The sequence below is a fragment of the Mauremys mutica genome, chromosome 6 (assembly GCF_020497125.1).
Source record: "Mauremys mutica isolate MM-2020 ecotype Southern chromosome 6, ASM2049712v1, whole genome shotgun sequence".
In the NCBI taxonomy this organism is placed as follows: Eukaryota; Metazoa; Chordata; order Testudines; family Geoemydidae; genus Mauremys; species Mauremys mutica.
The window spans coordinates 19,475,542-19,502,452 of record NC_059077.1 but is presented as its reverse complement, the minus strand read 5'-3'; the positions used below and the strand labels follow the sequence as shown (position 1 = coordinate 19,502,452).

Below are 26,911 nucleotides of genomic sequence, written 5' to 3'. Positions count from 1 at the left end.
TTTTCTCTTTAAATACTTCTGTGATTTGGGGAGGTGGTTTGAAATTGCTGATTTCCTCTGATTGTCCAGAACAATATTGCACATTTTGCAAGAGTTTTCTGCCATCTTCAAATACCTGTCTAGGAAAATCTTTTACTCTCCTTTTCTGGTATATTTGCAATGTGCAATCTTTGTTGTGGCATTTTCTGGCAAAATTGATCAATGCTCCCTTGACCCTCAGTGTGAGCCAACATTTTTTACAGTCTTTCTCTATTAAGGGATATTGTGCAATATTATGGGACAATGCATGGTCATACGTTTTATATGTAAAAGTATGTGGGCGCATAATTCCCTGGGGTATAACCAAATATCATTCCCCTAATTTCATATCCCAACATCTTTTCTAACCAAACTGAAAGTTCTGTCGACACTTTAATGGTGCTTAGAACTTCTGAACACCTCTCCTGGTGTTTATTATCATAGACCTCTTCATGTAGCTCCCACAGCAGCTTCAATGTTTTTACATTTAATAAGTAAAAGTTTTCCTACCCAACCTTGGCAGTGCATGAATACTTATTGAGAAAGAATGTACAAAACAAAGCAGAAGTTTTGAGACCAAATTACTTGAGATATTCTTTTGGAAAAACATTAGATTTCTCAAAAAACACCCGTCAATTCACTTTAAACTTTCCTTAACAAAAATTCTCTGAGAATTTTAAGGGCAAAGGGAACTTATTCCAGAATAAGATGCAAGTGAAAGGGAGAGAGAGAGAGGTCTGCAAAAAGGCAGAAGAGGCCTCCCACCCAGGCCTCCAGCCTTCTGGTGCCCACGTGGTTATGGATGAAACAATAAGAGACCAGGCAATTCTAACCATCTTGCTCAGCCAGGCTCTTGTGATCACTCTTTAAAATCCAGTTCCTCAGCAGGTGCCCAAACAAACCAGGTACCCATTTAAGGAAAAGACAACAATTCAGTGGCTTGAGACACTGACTGCATTTGGTGATCTCAGAGTGGTTTCTAGTGGCTAAATATTGGTATTATACTCAAACACTTTTCTCTTTGGCAGTTTAACCAGAAAACTCAAGAGTCTGATATGGCAAACATGTGTTGAACCTATTGTATGTATATACAGAGAATGCCAAACTGACAAGAGTAAAGGACTATATAAAGTTGAACTAACATGAAGTCAAAGTCTGTAATTTACTTGAACAGAGAGGGAAAAAAAGACCTAAGCACATGACTGCCCTGCATCTTTAAGCGCGCGCGCGTGTGTGTGTGTGTGTGTGTGGTTGGCTGGCTGGCCAAATGAAGGGAACAATGCTTTGTGGTTGGAGGGAGCGGGGGGAGATGATGAAAACTGTTGCAAAAGGGGACAGCATGGTCACTGACTCATCCCCTAGGAATGCAGGGTTTAAAAGGGGCAGTCTTGGGCTGCAGATTCCCTTTTACAGGGAGCAGTCTGAAGCGGGACCCACTCTCCCTCCCCTTTATCTGGTAAAGTATCAGATTTGGTCAAGACCTGCTGTGGGCATTATGCTAGCCGCCCCTTTTTGTTAGGGGGGCTGGGAAGGAATTTTCCCCTTACCACCATATTGGCTTAGGTGCATTGAGGACTTTTTCGCCTTCCCCACAGCAGGTTCAGGAAGGGCTCTGTTCATGCATGGCATGAAGGGCAGGAGGCCATATGTCGCAACTCATTATTTAAGTGTAGGGTGGATGTTCACTGCAGGTACTCCATAGGAAAAGTATACAGTGACCAGATAAATGGCTTGTAAAAGGACTTAAAAAGAGGTGTTTGTTAAAGGAACGAACAGGTGGCGGTTGGGGACTCCTATGATTGGTACGGCAGGGAGCCAACCCCCCATTCTTATAGCCCACCTTAACCCTCCTATGAGGGGAGTGGATAGTAAGGCCCCAGCAATGGATTTGCTGGAGGGACCTGGATGAAAAAAGAGGGGAAGCTGGTGGAAGCCCCCTGGGTATGGTAAGGTCCTGGCAATAAATTTGTTGGAGGGACCTGAAAGGAAAAAGAAGGGGAGCTGGTAAAAGCCCCATGGGTAATTATGGAATAAACACAGGGTTACCTGCACTGTACACTTTTATCTGTCCGGTAGTCCCAGACCTCTAATAATAAAGTTGTGGCCTGATTAAACGCATGTTAAATGTCTCCTGTCCTTCTTTCAGCATAGCCAGACAATAAGTCAGCATTAACTCTGAATTGGGTTGTATCATAATCCCAACTCTGTACATAGTTCTGGGAGAATTCAGTTTCCTTAAAAAAAATGAATCATTCATATTCTACTATACATTATTTAACTGTATGAAATATCTCCAATTTCTGCATTCCAAGTTTTCAAAAAATGATATAATTTAACAATAACTGGGTATGTTTTAGATCAGTCCCAGGCTATATAATAGATGTGTGTTTAAGGCACACACTAAATGCATTAGAAATACTTAAGAAAGAGCCTAATGAACAATAAATGCATTAACCATTTATCAGGCTTTAAAATTTCAGTCCTTTGAACAGTGTTTATTTCAAATTTTGAAAGCAATAAAGATCACATACGTTGTGGGCTAATTGCTTGCAATACCTCTATTCCCCTCATAACACTAATTTATTGATAATTACAGAAAAATATCTCAGAAAAGATTTACTTTTACACTTGCTTTGGAGAGAACTGATGATCAAAGTTGAAAACAAGGAGTTAGGAACAACATTATTTCCAATATGAAAACTTTTAGGTTTTTTTTTTTTTTTTAAACAAAGTGCACCTATAAAGGAAAGAAAAGCCACATTTTCTATTGCAGATTACTGCCTGAAGCAGTTGCTAACTTTAGTTTTCATTTTCATTGTGAATTTAAAATCCCCCCTTTGTTCAGTTGCATCCAACTCGCTAAAACAGCCTCTACTTGTCATAAAATACTTTTTTTGCTCATTTATATCTTTCAATAACAAAATGAATTAAGAAATTAATACATAAATGTTCTCCTGAGCTGAAACTTTGCACAAAGTCCGGAGTATATCAAACTGTCATTTTATAAAATCAATGAAAAATGATATTTGGAATGGAAATTGCAATTCAACCACAACTACAGCAGCATGAAAACACTGCAATAATATCAGTGAGCTGCAATGTGGTATGTTTATCATTAGATAATCACACCCCTAGAGGATTAGAGGCACTCAGCTGAACCTTGTGCCTCATAACACACTTGGGGTGTCATTATCTCATGATAACCCTACTCCCTGTCAAGTCTTATTGCTTAATTAGGGGGTTACGAAGGTGATAACAAGACTTAAAGAAATTGGATGAACAGCACATAAGATGAATGATACCTTAATCAACTTAAATCTAGCTGCTGAAAGACACACGGTCAACAAATGCATATAATCAGTTACAGTGAGCATGCACTACATTTTAGAGGAATGGGGTAAAAGCTGAGAGAGAGATCTGAGAAATCTAGACACATTTAATGTCTGACTTTCATTTGCCAGATTTCATAATATTTTATGATTGGTAATTCAAATGGGGCTTTTAGACTAAATCACAGCATATGTAAAATGTTAAAAAATTGAAAGTCAATATGAAATTTAGCTTTGACCTTAAGATACCAGGCTCACAGGAGAATGAACCATCATAATCCCAACATAGAATTTAAGTATATAGTATGCAAGTTATCTGATCAATAGCACCCAAGATTTTAACAAACTTCTCTTTGCCCTCAAAGGTAGTAACAGTGTGCTGCTTTATTTCATTTTCAATTATGGCTTAGAAATGGGAAAATGTTTTTAAAAAGAAGAGTTCTTTAAAAATAAAAACCTCTAAGCTCTATAAAAGCTATCACGGAATGTTTGACTATAGTTCTTTTGTTCTGTTTTGTAAACAGGTACCATATTTGCAGATGGAACACAGTCACAGATCTGGTACACTCAGAACTGCTTTCCAATTCACTGTGAAACATCAATTATCTTTATCAAACAACAGTATCTCATCTCAGTCCATTATCAAGATGGAGTCTTATTTTAGCTGGACTGCAGCTCTATCTGTATATCAAGGCTGGCCGCAGTGGCAGAGAGTGAGTGAAAGGCTGTGAAATAATCAATAATAATCATCAAATTGTGGTCGACAGGTTGTGAGGATGGAAGTTTTTGATGAAACCTCAACCTTTTTTGTGCGGATGATAAGGCTTAACCTTTCCAATACCTGATAACTCAGTCAGAGGAAGCCCTGCATACACTTAAGAGGTTTCACAGTTCCAAAACAACAACAACAAAACCTACTGAAATACTCCGGTTTAAGTGGGATACCAATTTCATATCATCAAACACCATCTTTTCTTCACTGAACAACTGGGAGGACAAAGAACTGCACTGAACATATTTTACGGTACATTGTAAACATACTACTGTACTCCAAGAGTTCAAAGCCTCACATTGGTGAAGGCTACATCTACACTATCAACTAGGGGTGTGAGTCCCCTGCTCAGATAAAACATACTTGTGCTTGCACTAGTAGAGTAACTGGGATAGCACAGGTATTGGCAGTGGAGGCACAGCTTGGCCACGCTGAGTATGTACACAGGCTTTCAGGCAAGTTTGTATTCGGCTAAGCCGGGGTCGGCAACCTATGGCATGCATGCCAAAGACGGCACGCGAGCCAATTTTTAATGGCACGCTGCTGCCTGCTGGGACTCCAGCGTGCCATTAAAAATCCTGCTCAGCCCAGCCCACTCTCCTGTGCCCTCTGCTTCCCCCGCGGGGGCAGGGAGCAGAAGCATAGGCGTGCGCACAGGGTGGGCAAATGGCCCCACTCTCCTAGCGCGGCAAGCCGCGGAGTCCGCGCTCCCAGGCCGGAGCACCCGGCTGAGAGCAGCAAGCTGCCAGCCCCTCCCCTGGAGCCCTGCCGCCGTGCACGCAGAACTCTGGGGGTCAGGGCTGCGTGCTCCCGCGGGGCAGTGTTTGGCTCCGTGGGGAGGCTGATACGCTCCCCGCTCATTCAGAGCCCTGCTGCCGCTGCACGCGCAGCGCTCTGAGGGGCGGGGCTGCATGCTCCCGCAGGGCAGCGTATCTAGCTCTGCTTGGAGCCTCATGGTAAGGGGTCCGGGGCTGGGGGGGGTTGGATAAGGGGTGGGGGCAGTGAGGGGACAGAGAGCAGGGTGGGTTGGATAGTGGGTGGGATCCTGGGCAGGGTGGTTAGGGGTGGGGTGGGGTCTCTGGAGGGGGCAGTCAGGGAGCAGGGGGGGTTGGATGGGGCATGGGAGTCCCGGGGTCTGTCAGTGGGTGAGTTGTGGATAGGGGTCAGGGCAGTCAGGGGACAGTGAGCAAGGAGGGTCCCGAGGAGGCAGTTAGGGTGGGGGGGGGTGTCTCTGGAGGGGGTGGTCAGGGGACGGTCAGGGGACAAGGAGCTGTGGGGGTTGGATGAGTCGGGAGTTCTGGGGGTCCTGTCAGGAGGCAGGGGTGTGGAGAGGGGTTGGGGCAGGCAGGGAGCAGGGGGGGTTGTATGGGTCGGGAGTTCTGGGGGTCCTGTCAGGGGGCGGGGAGCAGTTGGATAGGCATGGGAGTTCCAGGGGTCTGTCTGGGGGCAGGAGTGTGGATAAGGTTCGGGGCAGTCAGGGGACAGGTAGGGGGTAGGATCCTAGGGGGAAGTCAGGGCACAAGGAGCAGGGAGGCTTAGATAGGGGGTGGGGTCCCAGGATGGGGTATTCAGGGGCCAAGGAGCGGGGGGGGTTGAGGGTTCCGAGGGGTGCAGTCACCCAGCTGTCTGCCCTGAGCTCTGACCCCCCCCCCCACACACCCAGCCCTCTGCCCTGAGCCCTGCACCCCCACATCCCCCCAGGTCCCTGCCCTGAGCCCTGTACCTCCCTCATACATACCCAGCCCTCTGCTTGACTCCTTCACCCCCCCTCACGACCTCAGCCCTGACTCTGGCACCCTCACACATACCCAGCCCCCCCTCTGCCCTGGCACCTGCACTCCCCTCACATGCCCTCAGCCCTGACTCTTGCACCTCCCCCACATTCCCAGCCCCCCTACCCAATGCACCCCCCACATCCCCACCCCACTCTGAGCGCCAAACAGGAGCTCCTGCACCCCCACCCCGCACATTCCCACCTGCACCCCTCACACCAAATGGGAGTTGCCCAGGTAAGTGCCCCACACCCAAACCTCCTGCCCCAACAATGAGCCCCCTCCCTCATTCTAGCTCCTGGCCAGACTCTTCACCTCCAGTCCTGTGCTCGGTGCACTCCCACCCTCAGCTCAGTGCAGAGAGAGGAAGAGAATGGGCCAGAACCAGGAAGAAGGTAGGTACCCACTGTATGTAGCGCGAGAATGTGTACACAAGCCAAGAAATCACACTCCTAGCACAGACAGCCTAAAGGTCAACTCAGAAGGGAAACTGCATGTATAACAATGGGTGGAACTTGGGAAATAATGCAAAATATTTTCAGCAAATATTAATTTAAATATTTAGATGAATTCATTTCAGCCATGTTTTTGCCCCTTTTAAGTTTCTTTCACTGGAAAAAGTGTTTGGGGAAAGTGACTATCAAAGTCACATGCACAAATACTAGCAAAATCTGAATTCTCACGTGCAATTATCTGAACTAGAAGTGCTTGTGTGCGCTCATGTAGTTAGGATATGGAAACAAAACAGGTGATTTATTGGGGCAATCTCAACGAAGAGAACTCACGTTTTAAATATTTACAATCAATACATTCAAAAAGACATGAGAAAAATAATTGCAACTTATGAGTCCCTTATTAAGCATTTCCTACATAAATAAGATAGAAAGCCATTGTAAATCATCACAAAATCCTAGAAGAGTTGTTAATAACTATCTTACTAATACCATAAAAAATTAATGACAAACACTATTCAACTACTGTTTTCATGGAATTTTATTAAGAACAAATTTAATCACAAAATTCCTAGAATTAAAAAAATGTGCTTATGAATTTAAGATCTTTCCTTGTTGATTTATGTAGGAGTGACACACATAGATGACTAAAAAGAAACTTTTCAAAGTTAATGTGAATAACAGACTTGATTTTGCCCACCTGGATGTCTCAATCCTGCAGTATGTTGGGGCTAATTAAAATGCAGCCCTAACACATGAGAATTCTGCCCCAGAAAGATTCCCTCTCATAAAAGGAATCCTCTGGTGGCTGAGAGATATGGGGATGGCCAAAATGTGGCTCATGAGCTGCATGTGGCTCTTTTACAGTTGAAGTGTGGCTCCAAGCACACATGCCCATGCCCCGCCATTCTCCATCTACCAGACTCAGGGAGCTCGGGGGCTTCTGCCAGAGATGACTGGTGTCTGCTGAGACCGGGGGAGGGAGCAAAATTTAAAGGTTTGCCCCCCCCACACACAATAGCTTGAATCACACACTCCCTCTTTCCCTCAGTGGCCCCTCCCTTCAGCTCCCAGGCATTAGCTCCACATAGAGAGGCAAGGGCAGACAGGTGGGAGCTGCAGGGAGGAGCCGCTGCTTTATCTCCTTGAGGAGAAGCAGCAGCAAAAGCAGTGGTTCTCCTTGCAGCTCCCAGCTGTTTGCCGCTGCTCTACCCAAGGCACAGCTCCCAGCTTGTCGACCCAGCAGCTGCCATGCAGGGAGGGGGACTCGCAGCACAATGTGACCGAGCGGGGCAGCAAACTCTGGCAAAAATCTGGGTGGCCCCAGACCCACATCATCTCTGGCTTCTGCCCAGCAGGGAGGAGGGTCTTGGGGCTTCAGCTCTGCAGGGCAGGAGGTGCCTGATGGAGCTTCAGCCCCACAGGGCTCAGCTGCAGCCCCAAGCCCAGGCAAGCACACTCCAGCTCTTGAACTTCTGAAGATTGTTGTATGCACCTTGGAGTGTCTGTAAGTTTAGCCACCCCGAGCTATGACAACAGCTCCTACATCACTACTTTCCAAATCTTCTGGCATTGGGCCATGGTCAGGACATCCCTATACTGCTGGAATGACTCCTGGGAACTGCTGGTAAACGGCACAGATTAGGTAAACCTTTAGGTTACCCTAATATGTTCTGGGGAACAATCACCCAAATTGCCCTAGCATCAGGGGAGCGTAAAGATGGCCTAAAGCCACCTTTGTTTCCTGTCCTCCCTTCAGCTGCACCGAGCACTCTTTACCTGCAGCTCAGGATTGGGTTCTTTGGCATGTTAGCAGATCTTACTCAATGTACTCAATGCTCAGGATCTGGGCCACAGGGGGTCATGTGTATGTGTGTGTTCAGTTGTTTTCAATTTGCAGATTCTCAATCCTCATCTCTAAAGTTCTGAATAATTTGGGCTCAGAATATGCAAACAGATTACTTGATAATCTAGGATTTAAAACTGTAATTAACTCCACTCTTTTGGCACAATAGAAGAGTTACTGCAAGGGTGAAGACTGTTTGTGAAGGAGACGGAACTTTTTCAGGGGCTGGCTCTGAACTGTTGAATGTACTCTAGAAATAAGAACAACCTCAAATGTCAACCCTTGCCACTCCAAATGCAAAAAGCCACAATTTAAAAAAATGCATAATGCTTCGCAATGACAACAAAATCCAAGAATTTTAAAAGAGCTGGCCAAGGAGCTCTGTAAATTGTTAATGTGGATTTTTAATAAGTCTTGGAAAATTGGGGAAATTTAAGAGGACTAGAACAAATGGGTGGTTGGGCCAGTATTTAAAAAGATAAACAGGGTGACCTGAATAATTGTAGGCTTGACATAAAGCTCAGGCAACATAATGGATGATACAGAACTTGATTAATAAAGAATTAATTAATGCCAGTCAACAAGGGTATATGGAAAATAGATCTTGTCAAACAAATATGAATTCATTTTTTGATGCGATTACAAGTTTGGTTGATAAAAATAATAGCTGTGGTGTAAAGTATTTGACTTGGTTCCACATGACATTTTGATTAAGAAACTGGAAAAATACAAAATTAACATGGCAGACATTAAAACGATTGAAAATTGGATAACTGATATATCTCAAGACAACTAAAAACAGGGAATCATCGAGTGGATATGTTTCTAGTGGGATATGTAGGGATTAGTGCTTGGCTCTATTCTAATATTTTTATCAAAGACCTAGAAGAAAATATAAAATCATTACTGATCAAGTTTGCAGACACCACAAAGATTGGGGAGTGGTATACAGTGAGAACAGGTCACTGCTATAGAGCACTCTGGATTGTTTGATAAGCAGAATGCAAGCAAAAAATATGCGTTTCAATACAGCCAAATGCAAGGTTATATATCTAGGAACAAAGAAGGTAGCCATACTTACAGGATGAAGCACTTTATCCTGGGAAATAGCGACTCTGGAAGAGACTTGGGGGGTCATGTTGAATAATCAGCGGAACATGAGCTCCCAGTGTGACACTGTGGGTAAAAGGGCTACTGACATTTTTGGATGCATAAACAGAGCAATATCAAGTGGGAGTAGAAATGTTTATATTTCCTCTGGATTTAGCAGTGACTGATACTAGACTACTATGTCCAATTCTGGTGTCCACACTTCAAGAAGGATGTTGATAAATTGGACAGGGTTCAGAGAAGTGTGTCGAGAATGATAAAGGATTGAAAAACATGCTTTGTAGGGAAAGCCTCCAGGAGCTAATCTGTTTAGTTTATCAAAGAGAAGGTTAAGGGATGATTTGATCACAGTCTGTAAGTACTTACATAAGCAACAGAAATTTGATTCTAGAAGATTCTTCAATCTAGCAGTCAAAGGTACAATAGCTGGAAGTTGAAGCTAGACAAACTCAGACTAGAAGTAAGACACACATTTTTAACTGTGAGGGTAATTAATCATTGGAACAATTTACTAAAGGTATTCTCCATCACTGAACATTTTAAAATGAAGATTGGATGTTTTTCTAAATGATATGTTTTAGTTCAACACAGCTATTGGACTTTACACAGGAATTAATTCAAGAAAGTCTTACAGTCTGTGTTATGCAGGAGGTCAGACTAAATGCTCATAATGGTCCCATTGGCCTTCAAATCCATGAAAATAATCCATACACCATTTTCCCCCTTGGGAGAGGCACCATACGTAACCAATGCCAGTTAAATTACTTAATGCACCTCTGGATGGTGCACAGATCCCATGTTAACACACAGTGCAAGAGCACAAATAGAATAGAAAACCTAATCTTACAAGGTACTATGGTCCTTCCTGGAAGCTAGTGCTCTACAGAAGGGTTGCTAATCACCGGGGGAAACTGGGCAGACCCTTACTAACTAAAAGAGAAGTCCATCTTTTAAAATTTCATAATGACGGTTTGAGCATAATATTTCTTTTAAAATAATTTTTTGTTATTTTTTTCCGATTCACACAAAACACTCTTTTTGTACCAAAGCAAAAATTAAGTCAAGACAATAGCAAAACTTGAATAAACGCAATCATTTTTCAAAATGTCTTTCAAAAAGGTATCTATTAATTTAGTCCAGTTTAAACAGCGCTAGGTTCAGAAGGTGTAGCCTCAAACACTGTACAAATTCCAAACATAACAGAATTGACTACAGGTAAACAATAAATAATCCCTTTTATGGAAAAATATACTATTGTATTCTACAGAAATGGCCCAACGTACAGCTTATGATAGTGTTAATACACTGGTGGACTATTATAAATTACTACAAAATCAAGTTACAGAAAATGTACTGGTAATTTTTTTTAAAAGCTGACAGCTAATTAAGTGAAAGGCAAAGTGTATGTATGAGATTTCTATCTATCCTAGTTATTTTAGTAGCCATCACTCAAGTTTCTACGATTTTGAAAATTGTCTCAGATTAACATCTTCACCAGGTCTCTTTATCTTTTACTCTTCTGAAGTGCCCTTCATTAGGGAAATGTTTCAAAAGTAGTTCTGGTACAACCACATGTACAATTTCATTCTCTTTTTCAAAAATACAGTGTACGACTTGTAAGCCCCTTTTTCCTTTCAACAAAATAAAATTTTATAGTGTGGTGTTGAACCTTGGTATATAGGATCTGCTAAAACAGAGCACAAGACACAATCTTAAAATTGCTACAACATTTTACTCCACATACAATAAATGTTCTCCAGAAATGTAGCAGTTGTTCTAAGGCTAGATCAGTTGGCTTCCAGAGCTGAGTAGCAATAAGATAGTATGTTTTATTATGAGTGTCATGGAGACGGTGTGAAAAATCAAGAGCCACAGGCAGTAAGCGGCAGTGGGTCAATAATGTTCACAGAGACATTGTGTAGATAATCAACAACAAGGCCCTAGGTTCTCTATGCACTGCAAACAGCTGAAGGGCAAATCAATACAGCCATGGGAAGGACACTACCCTGTTCCACTTCCCACAATACACTATTACCACTGCAGGAAAGCATCCTAAAAAGGGAAATAATTCAAAATTTATATGCAGCTGACATTAAGCAAAAGGACTGTAAAAATAATACTTAGTTAAAATAAAGAATCTATACTTTTTGTCTAAAATATGCTTAAAAATCTATGTAGCTAAAGAGAAACACGATTAAACAGATCATCTCTACACTAAATTATAAACAATGACTAGAAGAGAGAAAGTGATGTTTATTTGGAATACTTATGATGTAATACAATAGGGATGCTGACTGCTTTCTAAAAGCAATAAGTGTTTTATAGCTAGACACTTGAAATGCAAAACAGTTCTAAATTCTAGGTATATGGCTGAAATGCATCAGGTTTTATAAATTTAGGGTCTAACATTTAATATTTTAAATGTTGTAACCAAATGTTTTAAAAAGTAATGCACAGGAAAAAAATTATTAAATTAATACATTTATGTATGATACAAAATAACTAATTATTAGAAAGAAAAAGGATAATATCGTAATGCAGATTATTGGTACTATGAGTCAATATTTTACAGGTAGTTTTTATAAATGACACCTAGTTAAATGTGTGACACTAATATTGCACAATTTTAAGTAAAAAACCCATCACAACTAAATGTTGATTTATTATTTCTTAAGGAAAAGGTGATTCTCCACATCCATCATTGTATTAATCATTAGATGTAATTTCTCTGCGTACAACCATCTTTCCCAAAACCTGAATAAAAATATGCTGGAAGGAAAAATGAATACATACAAAATAATTGTTTCTGACTTCAAAGTTGAAGTGCCTCCCTGTTTCCTTCAACCAGACAATAAAATCCTGACCATTAACAACACCCTATTTCACAGAAATCTAATAACTGCATCTAGCAGAATATATACAACGGACAGCACCTCGTTCTGTTGCTGAGCACGATTACCAACTATATTATGAAGTGTATGAAAAAATACCACACTCTTTTGTGCTAAATCTTAAATGCAATTTAAGTAAATTAAAAAGAAACAATATACATATGTTACTACAAACAGGACTTTAGAAGGGTGCTTGCTTTAGTATAACTGCATATGAAGGGATGACCGCATTTACAGTTTTTTTTTTAATTGACGATAATTTTTTAAAGTGCAGAGTAAAGTGCTACCATTTTCTTTATGCCTCATTCATTACCAACACCATAAAGATAAAAAAAGAAAATGCATGCAAAGATTTTTTGAGGATTTCTGATATATTTCTCTCTTTTAAAGATCCAGAATTCCTAAATCAATTCTGCTCTGACATACTGTATCCTAGCATGCTGCTGCTGAGAGAGAAAAAGAGGAACTGTAATAGCTAATGTCTCCACTCTAAGGTTCTTTTAATTAACTACAGGAAACCAACAGCAAATACACCAAATGAAACTTGTACTGGGAGCTCTGCTATAACAGAGTCTTCAACTTTGAACAGTATTCTTTGGAACACAGCTTGTTACAGCATCATTAAAGGCTTTTTTCCATGTTTGTAAATTATACTGCTTAATAAAATCATACAGATGGAACTGCTCCCACTGCTAACATAGGAGGAGTGGACCTATTGTGAGTGGAATTCCCTGTGACAATCTGGAAAGGGAGGAGTGATCTCTGCAGCAGTATCCCCTCCAGCTCTCCTGGGACCCCATGGACACTATGGTGAGTCTTCCTCCACACGACTTTAAGGGCAGGAATGGATGAATCAAGAGATCAGCATCTACTGTTCAACCATCAGGTATCTATGTGGAAATCTGGGAGTGAGAAGCAACATTAACTCATACAGAGTCCCCTCCACAGCCATTCCTACACAAGACAATGATGGAATGGCTCCTTCAGTAGCCAGACTGCTAAGGCAACGGAAGCCAGTGAAAAAACCTCAAGAAGGGGCATACGCAAGATGTCTACTGTCTCAGCAGATCAAGGATTACCCTCTTTAACTGGTCCTGGGGGACGAGAGAATCTTTCCTTTTATCCTCTCCACAGCTACTTTATCCTCCACTACAGAGGATGTCCTGAGCCTCACAGAGTTTTCTGCCCTCTCTCTGCCAATGTCTCCATAGAAGAGGGTGGTTCCCGCTTAGAATTTGTAGATGTATATTAAATATCTATTGTGCAAGCAACTCCCAGCGGCCATCACAGTTTAACTGAGCTTTGTTTTAGTCACTTGATCTCAAAAATGGTAATTTTCTCCCCAAAATATTCTTTGAGTTTGGACCTACAAGGTTTACCAAAGCCAGATTTAGATTTGTATCCAGTCAGAAAGGGAATTTATTCTGTGAAAAAAGTGGAAATCTGATGTAGAATAGATTGATGTTTGCAATACCAGCAAAAATGTGAATTTTTCAATGGCTTCATGGGTAATGAGAATATTTTTACATAACTGCAATAGGCATTCACAGCAAACACCATAACACTGCCTTCGGAAGTTTTAAAGTGTGTGCTATGATATGTAAATATTTATATTATGGACCTATTATTCACATTTGTATCTTATTCCTTTGGAACTGATATACTGTACTGAATATTAACCAAAGTATGGATTTATACAAAGTTGAAAAGATTTTCAAAGGCACAGATGGCAGTTAGATGCCTAACTACCACTGAGTTTCCTTACTGCCATTTGAGACTTCGAAAATCCACCCCAGTGCTGTTAGCTGAAATATACTATGGTCTGCTAGAAAATGTAGCATATAATCGGAACTGTACTCCAAATGATATTAGTACAGAAACACATCTGTGTATTTTAGTCAACACAAATATGGTCTGTTTATAAACACATTCTGGATTGTAATAAAGAGGAAGTTTTTCAAACAATTTTGAAATACACTAAAATGTCTTCTTTGCTGTAGATGCAAATTCTGTGGTCACATATATGCCAATCCAGACAGTCTGCTAATCCATCTCTCACCAACAGGAGGTTGAGATTTTCCATGGGAACCTTAAGAACAGATGGAACGGCATGTCGTCTGTTTGTGTGTTTTCCTCAAGAACAGCAGCTAGCAAGCTACTCAACATGCTAAGTTATTAAATAATGATTAGAAAAACATTGTTTGTTAAAGCAACAAAGAATCCTGTGGCACCTTATAGACTAACAGATGTTTTGCAGCATGAGCTTTCGTGGGTGAATACCCACTTCGTCGGAGTGGGATGCATCCGACGAAGTGGGTATTCACCCACGAAAGCTCATGCTGCAAAACGACTGTTAGTCTATAAGGTGCCACAGGATTCTTTGCTGCTTTTACAGATCCAGACTAACACGGCTACCCCTCTGATACTTGATTGTTTGTTAAACTCAACAATCTAGATCTCTTTCTTGAAACTCAGAACTATGTATAGAAAGGGCCTGTATTAGCATATATATAAAAATCAAATGAACTGACATTTACAGTAAGAACATAGCTTCCTTTCTGTGCAGTTTCACATATGGCAATCCAGGAAGCTCTATAACAATAACAACACTAACATTTTCAAACTGAGTGCATATAGTTATGTGGCCTAATTACTAGGTACTGAGCACCTAGAGCTCCTATTAAATTCAATGGGAAAACTATGTTACTTATTTAAATGTGTAGACATGGATTTAAGTGCCAGATTTTGAGGACCCAAGAGTGAAAAACTGTCGTTTGTACCCAGATAGCCAAAGAGAGGTGTGAGTACTGCTAAAGTACTACTGCTAGCTCTAACTTCAGCTCTTTGTGAAACTTAACAAAAGAGAAGTTGGGCGAGGTACTATATTTTGTTGGACCAACTTCTGTTGGTGAGAGAGACAAGCTTTTAAGCCACACATAGCTCTCTCTCTTACCAACAGAAGTTTGTCCAATAAAATATAGTACCTCGCCCAACTTGTCTCTAATATCCTGGGACTGACATGGCTACAAATACATTGTATGCAAAAGAGAAGTGTCTTTTTAGAGCAACACAGCTACATTTCACAAACACTGAAGTTCAGAAAATGTACTAAACTTTCTACATATCTCATCAATACTGGCCTCTTGATGTTTTGTCAATGGTATTGTAGCTGCTCTTTAATGGCCTGTTCTGAAGCCCACTGAAGTTGCCTTAGCTATTTACATGGACTTCTTTCTTTTGCTTTCTATACTTATATTACAAAAGCAGATACAACTATCTGATTATTCTGCCTTGGCTTCTATAGAACAAGATGGAGATGGATGAAATCCCAAATGCATAAATCAATAGCAAAATATCCGTTGACTTCAGTGGGGCCAGGATTTCACCCGGTGTCTAAGTTGACAGAAAGGAAGTTGACAATGGCCTTGTCTATATAATACAGTTTTTTTTCTAGGTGTGAATTTAAACTAATCTAGATATACTGGTATAACCTACTCCCACCTTGACACTCTTAATCTGCTATAAATTAGTCTATATTGCTTGGGAAGGGGCTTAAGCTAAACTTAAAAAAGACAATTTAATATCAGAATAAGAGTGTCCATATTGAAGGGAGGGTGTTATACTGGTACAACTATACTGGTGTAACTGGTAAAAAACTTTCCTGTGTTGACAAAGCCTTATATTTTCAACAACATTGACACACATAGCAAGGGCAAATTCTCCCTTGCAGACTCTAGCTTTAGAGAAAATGTAGCTATGAAGGTTTTCACTTTTAAATGATACACGGTTAATACATTTTTTTCAATACAATAACAGCTGGCCCTTGTCTAAACCATGTTAATACCAAATTTCTGATGACTGTTCATAGAATGTAATAAGCAGCGTCTGCATTAAGATCTAACGCTGCAAAGAGTTCTGGAAAAGCACCTGAAATTTTTCTATCCACTTAAGTAGTCAGCTCTCACTGCAACTATTGCAGTAACCAGACAAGTTGCCTGGGCCAGAAGTACTTTTAAGTCTTCTGCTCTCAAAACTGTTTCTGAAGTTTTAAAACTCTTCCTTAAAAAATATTTTTTGGTCTGCTGGATTCTGGAAGCATCCTTCAAGTAAGTGTTCAAACACCTTCTGTGTGTACTTTATAATTCCATAAAGAGACAGGCAGAAGAGCCCTTATAAATATAGGTTTCAGAGTAGCAGCCGTGTTAGTCTGTATCCGCAAAAAGAACAGGAGTACTTGTGGCACCTTAAAGACTAACAAATCCTTATAAATATGTAACCCTTAAATCTTTAAATTGGAATAATATAAGTTTGTCATCAGATTACTCCCTATTTTCATCGCTGGGAAGACTATTCTGTTCATCCTCAATCTGTAAATCAGGCACCATTTTAATATCTATCTCAGGATCAAAATACCCTTGGAGTCACCAAAATATGTTAAATAAGCAAAGTGAAAGAGGAAATTGGAGGGGACTGTTTTTTACGGTCTTTCTCAATATTTCCCATCCTTCCTGTCTGATGGTAGACATTTTCCTCTTTTAAAAAATGTTACAGGATTCAGCTGTAGAGCCAGTCAAAGCCTATACATATCTCCTCTGCTCTTCAGTAAGCTAACCTTTCTCCTGTTGCCCCACTTCTTTTCCCCTCTTCTTCCGCATCACAGAAGGCTCTTTCTAGCTGTAGTAAAATTATCTATATTAAGAAATGGAGGGTTTTGTTTCCATGAATGTTGAGCACCTTCCCATAGGCAACATGGGGTGAGCTGCACCTCAAATGATCAGATTCTGAACATGAAGCCTGAAGTCAACTGATGGCTTTTGTTTTCCCCTCTAATCAAATTTTTCTGATATTATGAAATGATATTTAAAAAAAAAAATCAAAACTGCAAATGGTAATATTTAATTACTCTGGATGCCCTTCCCAGCCAACCAAAATTATCTGCCCCGTCACATGATTTATTTAGAGTCTGAAGGACAGTAAGGAAACAGGTGGTCTTAATATTCTACTAAAATGCCCAATTAACTACAGTATTCTTCATACCATTTATTGAAACAAATCGGGATTAGGTTCCAGTAATCTAATACAATTAAAATGTCAACTAAAAATAAAAACAGGGTGTTTATAGATAAATGACTTGCAAACATTAGCCAGAGACAATCTCTGTCAACAAAGCCAATGGTTATTATATAGAATGCATTCTAAAAGAATGGAGGGGGGGGGAGGGAAGGCGGTATATCAGTAAGATAAGATACTTTAGCATGTCTGCCAAACCAAGGGCAAACCAATCCAGAGGGAAGATTTTAACTGCAGATGCAACCACACGCATACATGTAGCTGTAAGCACTTAACTAGCCTGTCTATCAACACCTCTGATGCTTTTTAACTATTTTAGACCAGTAGATAATTTAAGACATTTTATGGAACATTTTGGAAATCCTATTGTGGGGACATATTTCCCAAAATTAGAGTTACTTCAGAAATAAAAATACCCATATGTTTATCCAAGAGTCATTTTAGTAAATGAATATAAAGTTGAAGGACAAATGTAGTAGCTAAATTAAAGAACTGGGTACATTGTCATTCTCCTTAAATGAGAATATACAGGCACAACGGAGCTATAGTGAAGTGGATGGTTAAATACTTAAAAATTAGCATAAAAAGTATATTTGGCTATCTCACAGGCAAGAGAGACCCAGACTTAGAGGTTATTTTGGGTTTTTCACTCCCAGCTTCCAGCGAAACCAAGTACATAGCAAAGATGTCATGACGAGTTTCTGAATGGACAGAAATGCTCAATACAAAGCCATACTATGACAGTGATGCAATGTTCACAGCACGCTTGGCAAAGAGGGTCAAGAAAACATATTTTGAGAGAAAAGGAAGGAACTGACTGTGCCTTTGCAGTGAGAAGGTAGGCCGTAGCCAGGGTCTGAAAACTGCAGAATGGGATAGCTTCTATAGGCAAGAAATAACATTATCCAGATCAAACAGCCTCCCATGGTTTGATACGTCAAGGCTGATGTGATAACAGGGTTGAAAATAACTCACAGTTTGTAGTGATGGAACACAATCAATGATTAAAATCCAGGCTAGCCTTCCATAAAGGCCAGGAGATTTACATAATCAGAGCTAGTGATTTCTTTAGCTTTCAGGTGATATTACAAACAAATCACTTTAAAAATGTCAACTGTCAGTCTGATTGTATGTTACTAAAGCTTTGCAAGTCTTATGGAACTGATTCAATATTTAAGCCAAACAGGATATGTAAAGGAGCTGATGGCTGAGGGGATCAGAAATAGGAAGTGGAGGCTTTCACCTCTAGGTTGTCAGCTGATAAAGTCTGTTGCCCTCATATGGCTGTTTGTAAAAGAAATTTGGTGATCTCAGACTCAAACCAATTCCCAATGGATAGATGTTCACGTAATAAATACTACCACAAATGACAGCCTTGCTAGTAATCTCAGCTGAGGAGTCAAGGATCAGATGCTGGGAATGGACACTGAACTACCCTCTTACTCCTAGAGGTAGTCCTTCCAGGTAAGAAGTGAGGAAGCATGAGGAAATGTACCACTGTCTTTGCTGTTTTCCTGTTCTATAAATAAACAGAGGATTTCAGTCTCCACGGCTGTCTATCTGGAAACTACACGCATCATTATATTTATACACAAAATTAGAAAGAGCAAATAAAAACCACAAAACAAAAAGTAGTTAAAATTAGGGCTGTCAAATGATTAAAAAATTAATCATAATTAATTGCGAGATTTAAAAAATAGTTGTGATTAATTGCAGTTTTAATTGCACTGTGAAACAATAACAGAATACCATTCTTGGTGTTTGGGGGGAAGTGTGTGTGTATTGCGGGGGAAGTGTGCGTGTGTGTGTGTGCGCGTGTGTGTTGGGGGAGCGCTGTCTCTTTAAGCACCGCACTCAGGAGCCTGAATGCTTTTTCAGCCAGCAACAGCTGCTGTTGGCAGCATTCACTCCTGAGCCAGCAGCAGACAGGCTCCCCCTGTTCCCCACTGCCAGCTCAACAGCGACCAGGTACATGGGCAAGGGGAGGGGAAACATCTCGACATCAACCTCCTATCCCCGTTCTTCACAGCAGACGGGAGGCAGGCTCCCAGTCAGGAGCAGCTTGGCCAGAGGGTGACTCCATGGGTAAGGGAGAGAGGAGGCGGGAGCAGCAGTGGAGCAGAGCAGTGGGAGGAGAGGCACCCGTGCCGCAGAAACATGCAGCAGTGCCTCCCCTAAGCACGGCAGCCTGGTGTGTGATTAACGCTCGTCAAAAAATAATGCGTTAATTTGTTTTGAGTTAATTGAGTGAATTAACTGTGATTGACAGCCCTAATTATTATTTTTGATTATCAATATTTGCACTATAAAAAAGATTTTAAAAAAATCTACAAGTCAAAGCATAAAGGGGCATATGAATGTTTAGCACATCTGGCACATAAATACTTTCAACGCCAGCTACATCAGTGCCATGCAAATGCTGTTCTCACTTTCAGGTGACATTGTAAATAAGAATCGGGCAGCATTATCTCCTGTAAATGTAAACAAACTTGTTTGTCTGAGCGATTTTCTGAACAAGAAATAGGACTGAGTGGACTTGTAGGCGCTAAAGTTTTACATTGTTTTGTTTTTGATAGCAGTTATGTAAAAAAAAATCTACATTTGTAAGCTGTACTTTCATGATAGAGATTGCACCACAGTACTTGTATGAGGTGAACTGAAAAGTACTATTTCTTTTACCTTTTGTATAGTGAAAATATTTGTAATAAAAATAATAGTGTAAAGTGAGCACTGTTCACTTTGTATCCTATGTTGTAATTGAATTCAATATGTCTGAAAATGTAGAAAAGCATCCAAAATATTTATAATAAATTTAAATTGATATTATATTATTGTTTAACAGTAGGATTAAAACTGCGATTAATCATGACTAATTTTTTTAATCTAGTTAACTTATTTTGCGTTAATCGCTTGTGTTAACCACGATTAGCTGACAGCCCTAGTTTAAATAATTAGTTTACATTTAATCTAAAAGCTTTTGGAATTCTACCAGGACTTTAACATATTACCAATAATAAGAGAGAATATGAACAATTCTATTTTATGAAAAATTATCAACTACAAAATAATATTCAACTAAGTCCCAATCATTCCAATATAAAGACTGAAAAATTTACTCTGAACCATAACCTGACTGTGCAACCTATTGTTTTGGGTTGACATTATCATGCTCATCTAACTACACATTTTGTTTAATACCAGAAAAGTTAATATAATTGAAATACAGGTATATTTTATAAAGGGGAATGGTAGAAAAAAATAAATACATTTTCTTCATACTGAAAAATCAGACAAATATAAAATCCGAATTCAAATACAAGAGATTTATTTTAGAGGAGTTTGCCACAAGTAACACCTTATTTGGGGTTTCTGTTATTAACCCATCTATGGCAGCCATTCAGTCACAGTGAATGAAGACAGTAGGCCTCTATATACTTTGAGTCCTTCATTAAACTATTGATCCCCTTAGCATTCTCCATAATGTTCCAGCAGCTCAGCATGTCAACTGGCGCAGAGCTAGTCTCTCTTTCCTTTCAATAACTTCCACACACACTGTGGGGAGAAAGTCACAATGATTTATTTACCTGACATTTTCCAGTCCGGATGTCGTACAGGGCCACTGAACCATGGCGCGCTCCAACTGCTATTCTGTGACTCCGCTCATAATAGCTGACCATGTAGAACCTGCATTGAACATTATAACAAGGAACAGGTGAGATCTGACCTGCTGTCATGATGTGAAAGTTAACTGGTCATTAATATTAGTGCTTGAAGAGATTTTATTAGGCTATCGTTTGGTTACTAGTCTCCAACATACTTTTCATTTAGCAAAAAACCCCCAACTGACTCCTAATAAAATAATGCAGCACTCTAGGAAGACATTTTATATCTCAGGACTTATGACACTTGTTTTTCAAGTTAGGTAACAGCATGCACAGGCGTTATAAGATATTTGAATAAATGAGAATTTTGTTATAATAAAATAACAAAGACTGACAACTCTTAGATACAGAATGGTTAAATAAGAACCTTTCTGCACTGAACAGTACCAAAATATTTCTGCTTGGACATCAGAAAGGAAAGACAGGATGTAAAGGGAGGGAAGGGGGGATGTTGCTGCCCATTAAATGAAACTGGGTGCAGCTCTCCTGTTTCAGTCCACAAGTTCCAAGATGGGCCAGTTAAGAGGCAGGGTGGCACCTAGGGGGCTGTAGGAGACCAAGTAAGATCCAGTGTGTCAGGAGACAGAGCAGGAGATGCGAGTTGCCAAAGAGAGGTTCCTGGGAGAGTGTTGAAGTTAGATGTGCAGCATGGGGTTTTCTTGTTGGTCTCCTCTCCCCTGCCCCAAGAGCTGGAGAGGGTTGATGGCAGGAGAGCCAGAGCCAAGGGTCAGAGTGGTCTGAAGGAGGGGGGAACAGCAGAGGGGTTTGCTCACTGGTGTATCTTTGCTGCAGAGCTGAGGCCTAAGAGAGGGTCCGAGTTGAGAGGCCATGGGAGTTCCCACTGGGAAGAGTGGGGTTGATCCCAGAAGGAAGGGCTAGAGTGGCTGTTCTGGTAGATGGATGAAGGAGGATTTGCAATGAGTCTGGGTGTGGCAGAAGATATTGGAACCAAGTATGTGTTATCTAAATGGCCAAGAGGATGTGTGATTCTAAGGACTCTGGGAGTACTGCACTGGGGTAATATTGACTATGCTCTGGGACTTTTGTACTATGTTTGGTTAATAAGTTATATTGATTGACTTGAGAACATGCTTCCATAGAGTTTCTGGGAACTCAAAACGGAAACTGAGGCAAAGGATCACCAAGAGGTGCCTGTGAGGGCCACTCGGTTACACACGATTAATAAAAAAGATAAGGAAAAAGCTGCCGAACTAATGACAGTATCTTTACATAAGAAGCTATGAATCACAATAGGTATTAAGGGCAATAATATTCTTCCAGCTGAGAAAGAATTGAGAACTATGATGTATTTCTTAATGTCACATGATACTTTATGCAGTGCATGAGCACAGCATTACTTTAAAACAAAGTCACTTTCAAAGTCCAGACAATTATTACACCTCTAACATGACACACAATGTCAATCTCCTTATTCCAAAGTCAAATTATTTGGAACTTCAGAATACCTTTTTGATAAAACACAAGTCAGACCTTTAAAAAGTAAAAGCGCCCATTATTATATTCTCGATAGTTAAATCTCATTCTAGCAGGTTCTATGTGAGATTGCTAGTCATCCTGTAAAAATATGGCTCTGTCCATATATATGGCTTAAAATACCACCACTAACAAAATCTTACACTGATATATCACCTTTCTTCTTGAAGGACCTAGAGTGCTGCATCAACTATACAAATACAACAATCATGCACTCATTTCTATGATGCAAAATGGTAGTCCGGAAGAAAAACAGCACATAACAGGCTGTAAAAAAGTGGATTCATAGAAGATTAAGGTTGGAAGGGACCTCAGAAGGTCATCTAGTCCAACCCCCTGCTCAAAGCAGGACCAATCCCCAGACAGATTTTTACCCCAGTTCCCTAAATGGCCCCCTCAAGGATTGAACTCACAACCCTGGATTTAGCAGGCCAATGCTCAAATCACTGAGCTATCTGGGGTGCCACTGGGGTAAAGGGCTTGAAGGGAATGAAGAGTCTGGATTATACTTTTGGGTCTCTGTTTTGAAGGAGTAAGTGCATAAATTTAGGGCCGGATTCACAAGATTGGCCCCAGCATCTGCTGCAACTCAGGAAAGAGAAGGACACAGTCTGGCCTTGTCTGCCTGCACCAGCCACACAGTTGTCCATCCTTGTGTCGTCAGTCCAGAAAACCTCACATAAAGCCAGTATAAATTTAAAAGCATGCAGTTGCATACGTATTAACTAATTTACTTGATAAATAAAACATATCCTGGCATCCCAGGCCCCTGTACTCCCAAATGCAAACCACAAGGCTCCAACTGCCTACAGATACAGCCATCATCTAATTTCCCCAGAGACCCAGTGCCCCAAAAGCAAATGCCTTCACTAGGTCATTCCCTGTGGCAGGAACTGTGACCCACAGGGAAGGTTCTTCATACCTATTTCCACCAGTGGTAGCACTGACATCTGCCACAGCCCTCTCCTATTACCCACTTTGAAACTAATTTTGGGACACTATGCTGAGGTCAATAACTTAGTATAAAATTCGGAGGCCCTATCTTCCCACAACTTCTGCCCACCACTGCTCCTCCAGCCATGCGTTATTGCTATTAAAAGGACCTGCACAGTCAAGGACATAGCGCATTAGAGCATAAAAAGCTGCTAAGACTTAACTTATGTCCTGTTCTCTGTCAGAACACTCCATCCCCAAGATCCATCAGCAGGTGGGTGGGAAGATCTCTGACTGCTTGACTGCACTGGGAAGTGGGAATGTTTCCAACCTCAATACCAAGCCTCTTATTGTCCTTCCCTGGTACCAGCCTGATCAATTTCTTTGATTTCTGGGCTTTCAGATCCATCAGTTAAGACCAGCACTGAAATTATTCTGTCTTATCACTCCTCATTAAGGGTAAAAAAAGGTGTTGGAAACACAGGCCCAGCCACATGTAAAGACTGCATTCCAGGAGCCATGCAGAGGGAAGAATGCGTATTTTGGGTGAGAACTGATAATGCTATGGGCAAACAGATGTCCTCAAGGTCTAAAGAATATGAACTTGATATAAGGTATGTAAGGTTGAATGATATTCAGTGAATATGGCTGGGGACCACTTAGCTAAATTCATACCCACATTTTACACCAGCTGTGTCAGACTTAATAAAGTATTTGTCACAGGAATTTTGTAAAACTGTTTCATACAATCAGTAAACTCAAGACTTTATATTTATTCTCGCAGAAAAATATGTACTAAAACCAACCAACCAAACAAGTGGTATCTGAACATTTGTATGTGTGTATCCCTCATTAGTTCTGCTGCTCCACTGCCTGGGTACAATCCACATGTTAGAAGCAGATTTTTTTAAGAAATGAGAACATCACAAACTGCTGGACCAAAGCAGACAGAAGTCATTTCCTTACTGGATTTTAAGTGCCCATTTAGACAGACAGCTGAGTCAGCTTTTTTCTTGAAAAGACGAATCAATCTGCATAACAATTTTTTTTTAAATACAAAAACTTCATTGGAAAATAGATTTTTGTTTTCACCTTTAAATAATAATAAATAATAATAAAAAAGCCCCCCAAACCAATTCTAGTCCATTTGCATTCAGTTCTTGACTATTTTAGTCTTCTTTACTTTTCATTTGTTTTTTAATACCATATTATCCTTCTCAAATTTTTTCTTAATAGTATCATGGTTTAATCTGTTGGCCGTAATATCTATTTAACATGCCTCCACCCCCTTTTAGAGAGTTTGCAAGTGATGAATATTTCTTTCCATAAAAATATATTCACAGTTAAATATTTTTAATCCTATGACTCACACTTTCTAAGCTTCCAAACAGCGGAATTCAGCTACAGATAATGATTTCCAAGCAGCCAATGTACATCTAAATTTAGATTCGACAGCAATTCCACTCCGGCAAATCCAGCTGATGTATCCATACACACACTTGGCAGCTTAGTGGAATCTATGCTTTTAGTACTGGGCTATTATTGTACATGAAAAAGCTGTGGTGGGCAAAAGGACAACTTCCATCTCAGCATCCACTTTATTTTATTACCTGAGGAGTTTGGGTCAAACTGAATAAATAATGCTGTTATAGTAGCAGTGGCAGACATGCCCCAAATTAGAGGTGGGGCTGCAGGTAGCAATCTGCACACACACTTCCCCCCCCCTCCTCCTCTCCAACTCTCTCTCTGTTTCAGAATGAAAAATTCAGACGTTAATGGGCAATGTGGTCCCTTTACTGTTCTCTGTTAGGCCCAATCTCTCTCCATCCAGCCTACTTTTCAATTCCAATCCCTATCCATGCACATCATCAGTTCACCTACAACCTAATTCACCATCTGACTCCATTTAACCCTGCCAACCCAAACTCTTCCCCTCCCAGCTCAGAACACCCTGAAGCCACCTCAGCTCCCTCCAATCCAACCAGAGTATTGCCAAACTGAAGCATGCAAAAATCATGAGTCAAGGCCACGACTCTCCCTTCCCAACTCATGAGATTGGTTTAAAAACCATGAGATTTTAAAAATAAAGCTGGGATTGTACAGCCTCCACAACAACGAAGCTCAGAAACTTGCTTTTAAATTTTTTAAAAAATGAAATCTTAGATTTTTACATAAGTCAAGTAATTCCTGAAGCTGGGGTTTTATGAAAATCACCAGATATCATGGGACTTGCTATAAAATCATGGGAGTTTGTGACACTGCAACCCCACCTGCCCCAAAACACCCCTTCATTGTACCCTATCCTCCAGGCTAATAACCCTTCTTCTTTCTATCTACTTACTTTCTCCATGGCACAGAACCCTTTCTCACCAAACACTTCCAGGATCACAATACAGACCAGCCTACCCCTCAGATTTACAACCTGCCAGGGCTTAGAAAACGTCCTCAGGCTCAGAACACTTCCTCCTCCTAACCTAACACCCCATCTCCGTGGAGTGGAAAAGAAGGAGCAGAAGCGGCAAAGGAACATGTGCAGAGTCTGCCTCTGTTGGCCTACTCCTGTAGAAGCTTGCATTCCCTGCTCTGTGCCACCTTCCTCTGCTGCCTGCAGTCTGTGTGCCACTGACACAGAATTCCCCCCCTGGGAGCCAGGGGTTGCCACTAAAACTGGGGTTCAGCCCTACCAAGAGTGCCCCAGGGACAGCAGGTGGTACTGCACCCTGCACTACATCAGTCATATTACACAGCTGTAATGTTATTGGTGGAGTTTAGCCCTAATATGCCATAATGACCAGCGGCTCCATAGACTGGAAGAGTGTGGTGTATGTTTCTTGTAATGTGCAGTAATTTTCACAATGTACTTGCCAGGGGCCATATTAAACCCTGGCATAAATAGGCTTCAGAGATACTGTACCCATTTACAATAGGACTGAATATGGCCTGTAGTTTTATAGCAGTGGAATAAACACCATATTTTCTCTAAACAATAAGCACTTCCTGGCAAGTGAAAAAATCCTAAATATTTTGCTTCCTTATTTCTCAGAAAATGTTTAATATACATCCACTTACGTGTCAGATGGTTTCAATTGCTGTAAAAAGATGTTATGTACTAGTGTACATTACTGTAAACCACCATCCAATTACTGGTGTGGTCAGTATGTTATTTACTAAATATGTTGTGGCATCTAAACCAAATATTATAGTGAGTGCAGGTTGAATATTGAAAATATGTGATAAACTTTATTAGATTGTAACAATTTAGACTAAGAATTAGGGCCCATTTTTTATCTTCGTGTATTTGTCATTACATTCTATATCTATCTATAGCTCTGTGCAAGTAATAACAGGAAAATACTGTCCAAGTATCTGACAATTATTTATCATTTTTAATGTGGTAGTGTTCTAAGGTCCCTATGGTCCTAGGTACTACACAGTCACTCAGGCAAACGTGGTACCTCACTCTGAAACCTAATTTAAGGCAAGATACAATGAGTGAGTTACAAATAAAAAACAAACAAACAAACAAAAAAACAGGAGAGAAGTGAGGAAGAAGTTAGCAGGG

At 40.5% G+C, this 26,911-nt stretch overlaps 1 protein-coding gene across 3 annotated transcripts in view; it reads right to left on the bottom strand.

Moving 5' to 3' along the window:
• The window catches only part of WDR7 (WD repeat domain 7), a 349,222-nt gene that overhangs the window by 46,063 nt on the left and 276,248 nt on the right, over positions 1-26,911 (bottom strand). For all 3 annotated transcript variants that reach the window (XM_045021793.1, XR_006580538.1, XR_006580539.1), the window contains exon 25: positions 20,845-20,944. In XM_045021793.1, the coding sequence (XP_044877728.1) occupies positions 20,845-20,944 (100 nt within the window). The remainder of the gene's footprint in view (positions 1-20,844; positions 20,945-26,911) is intronic.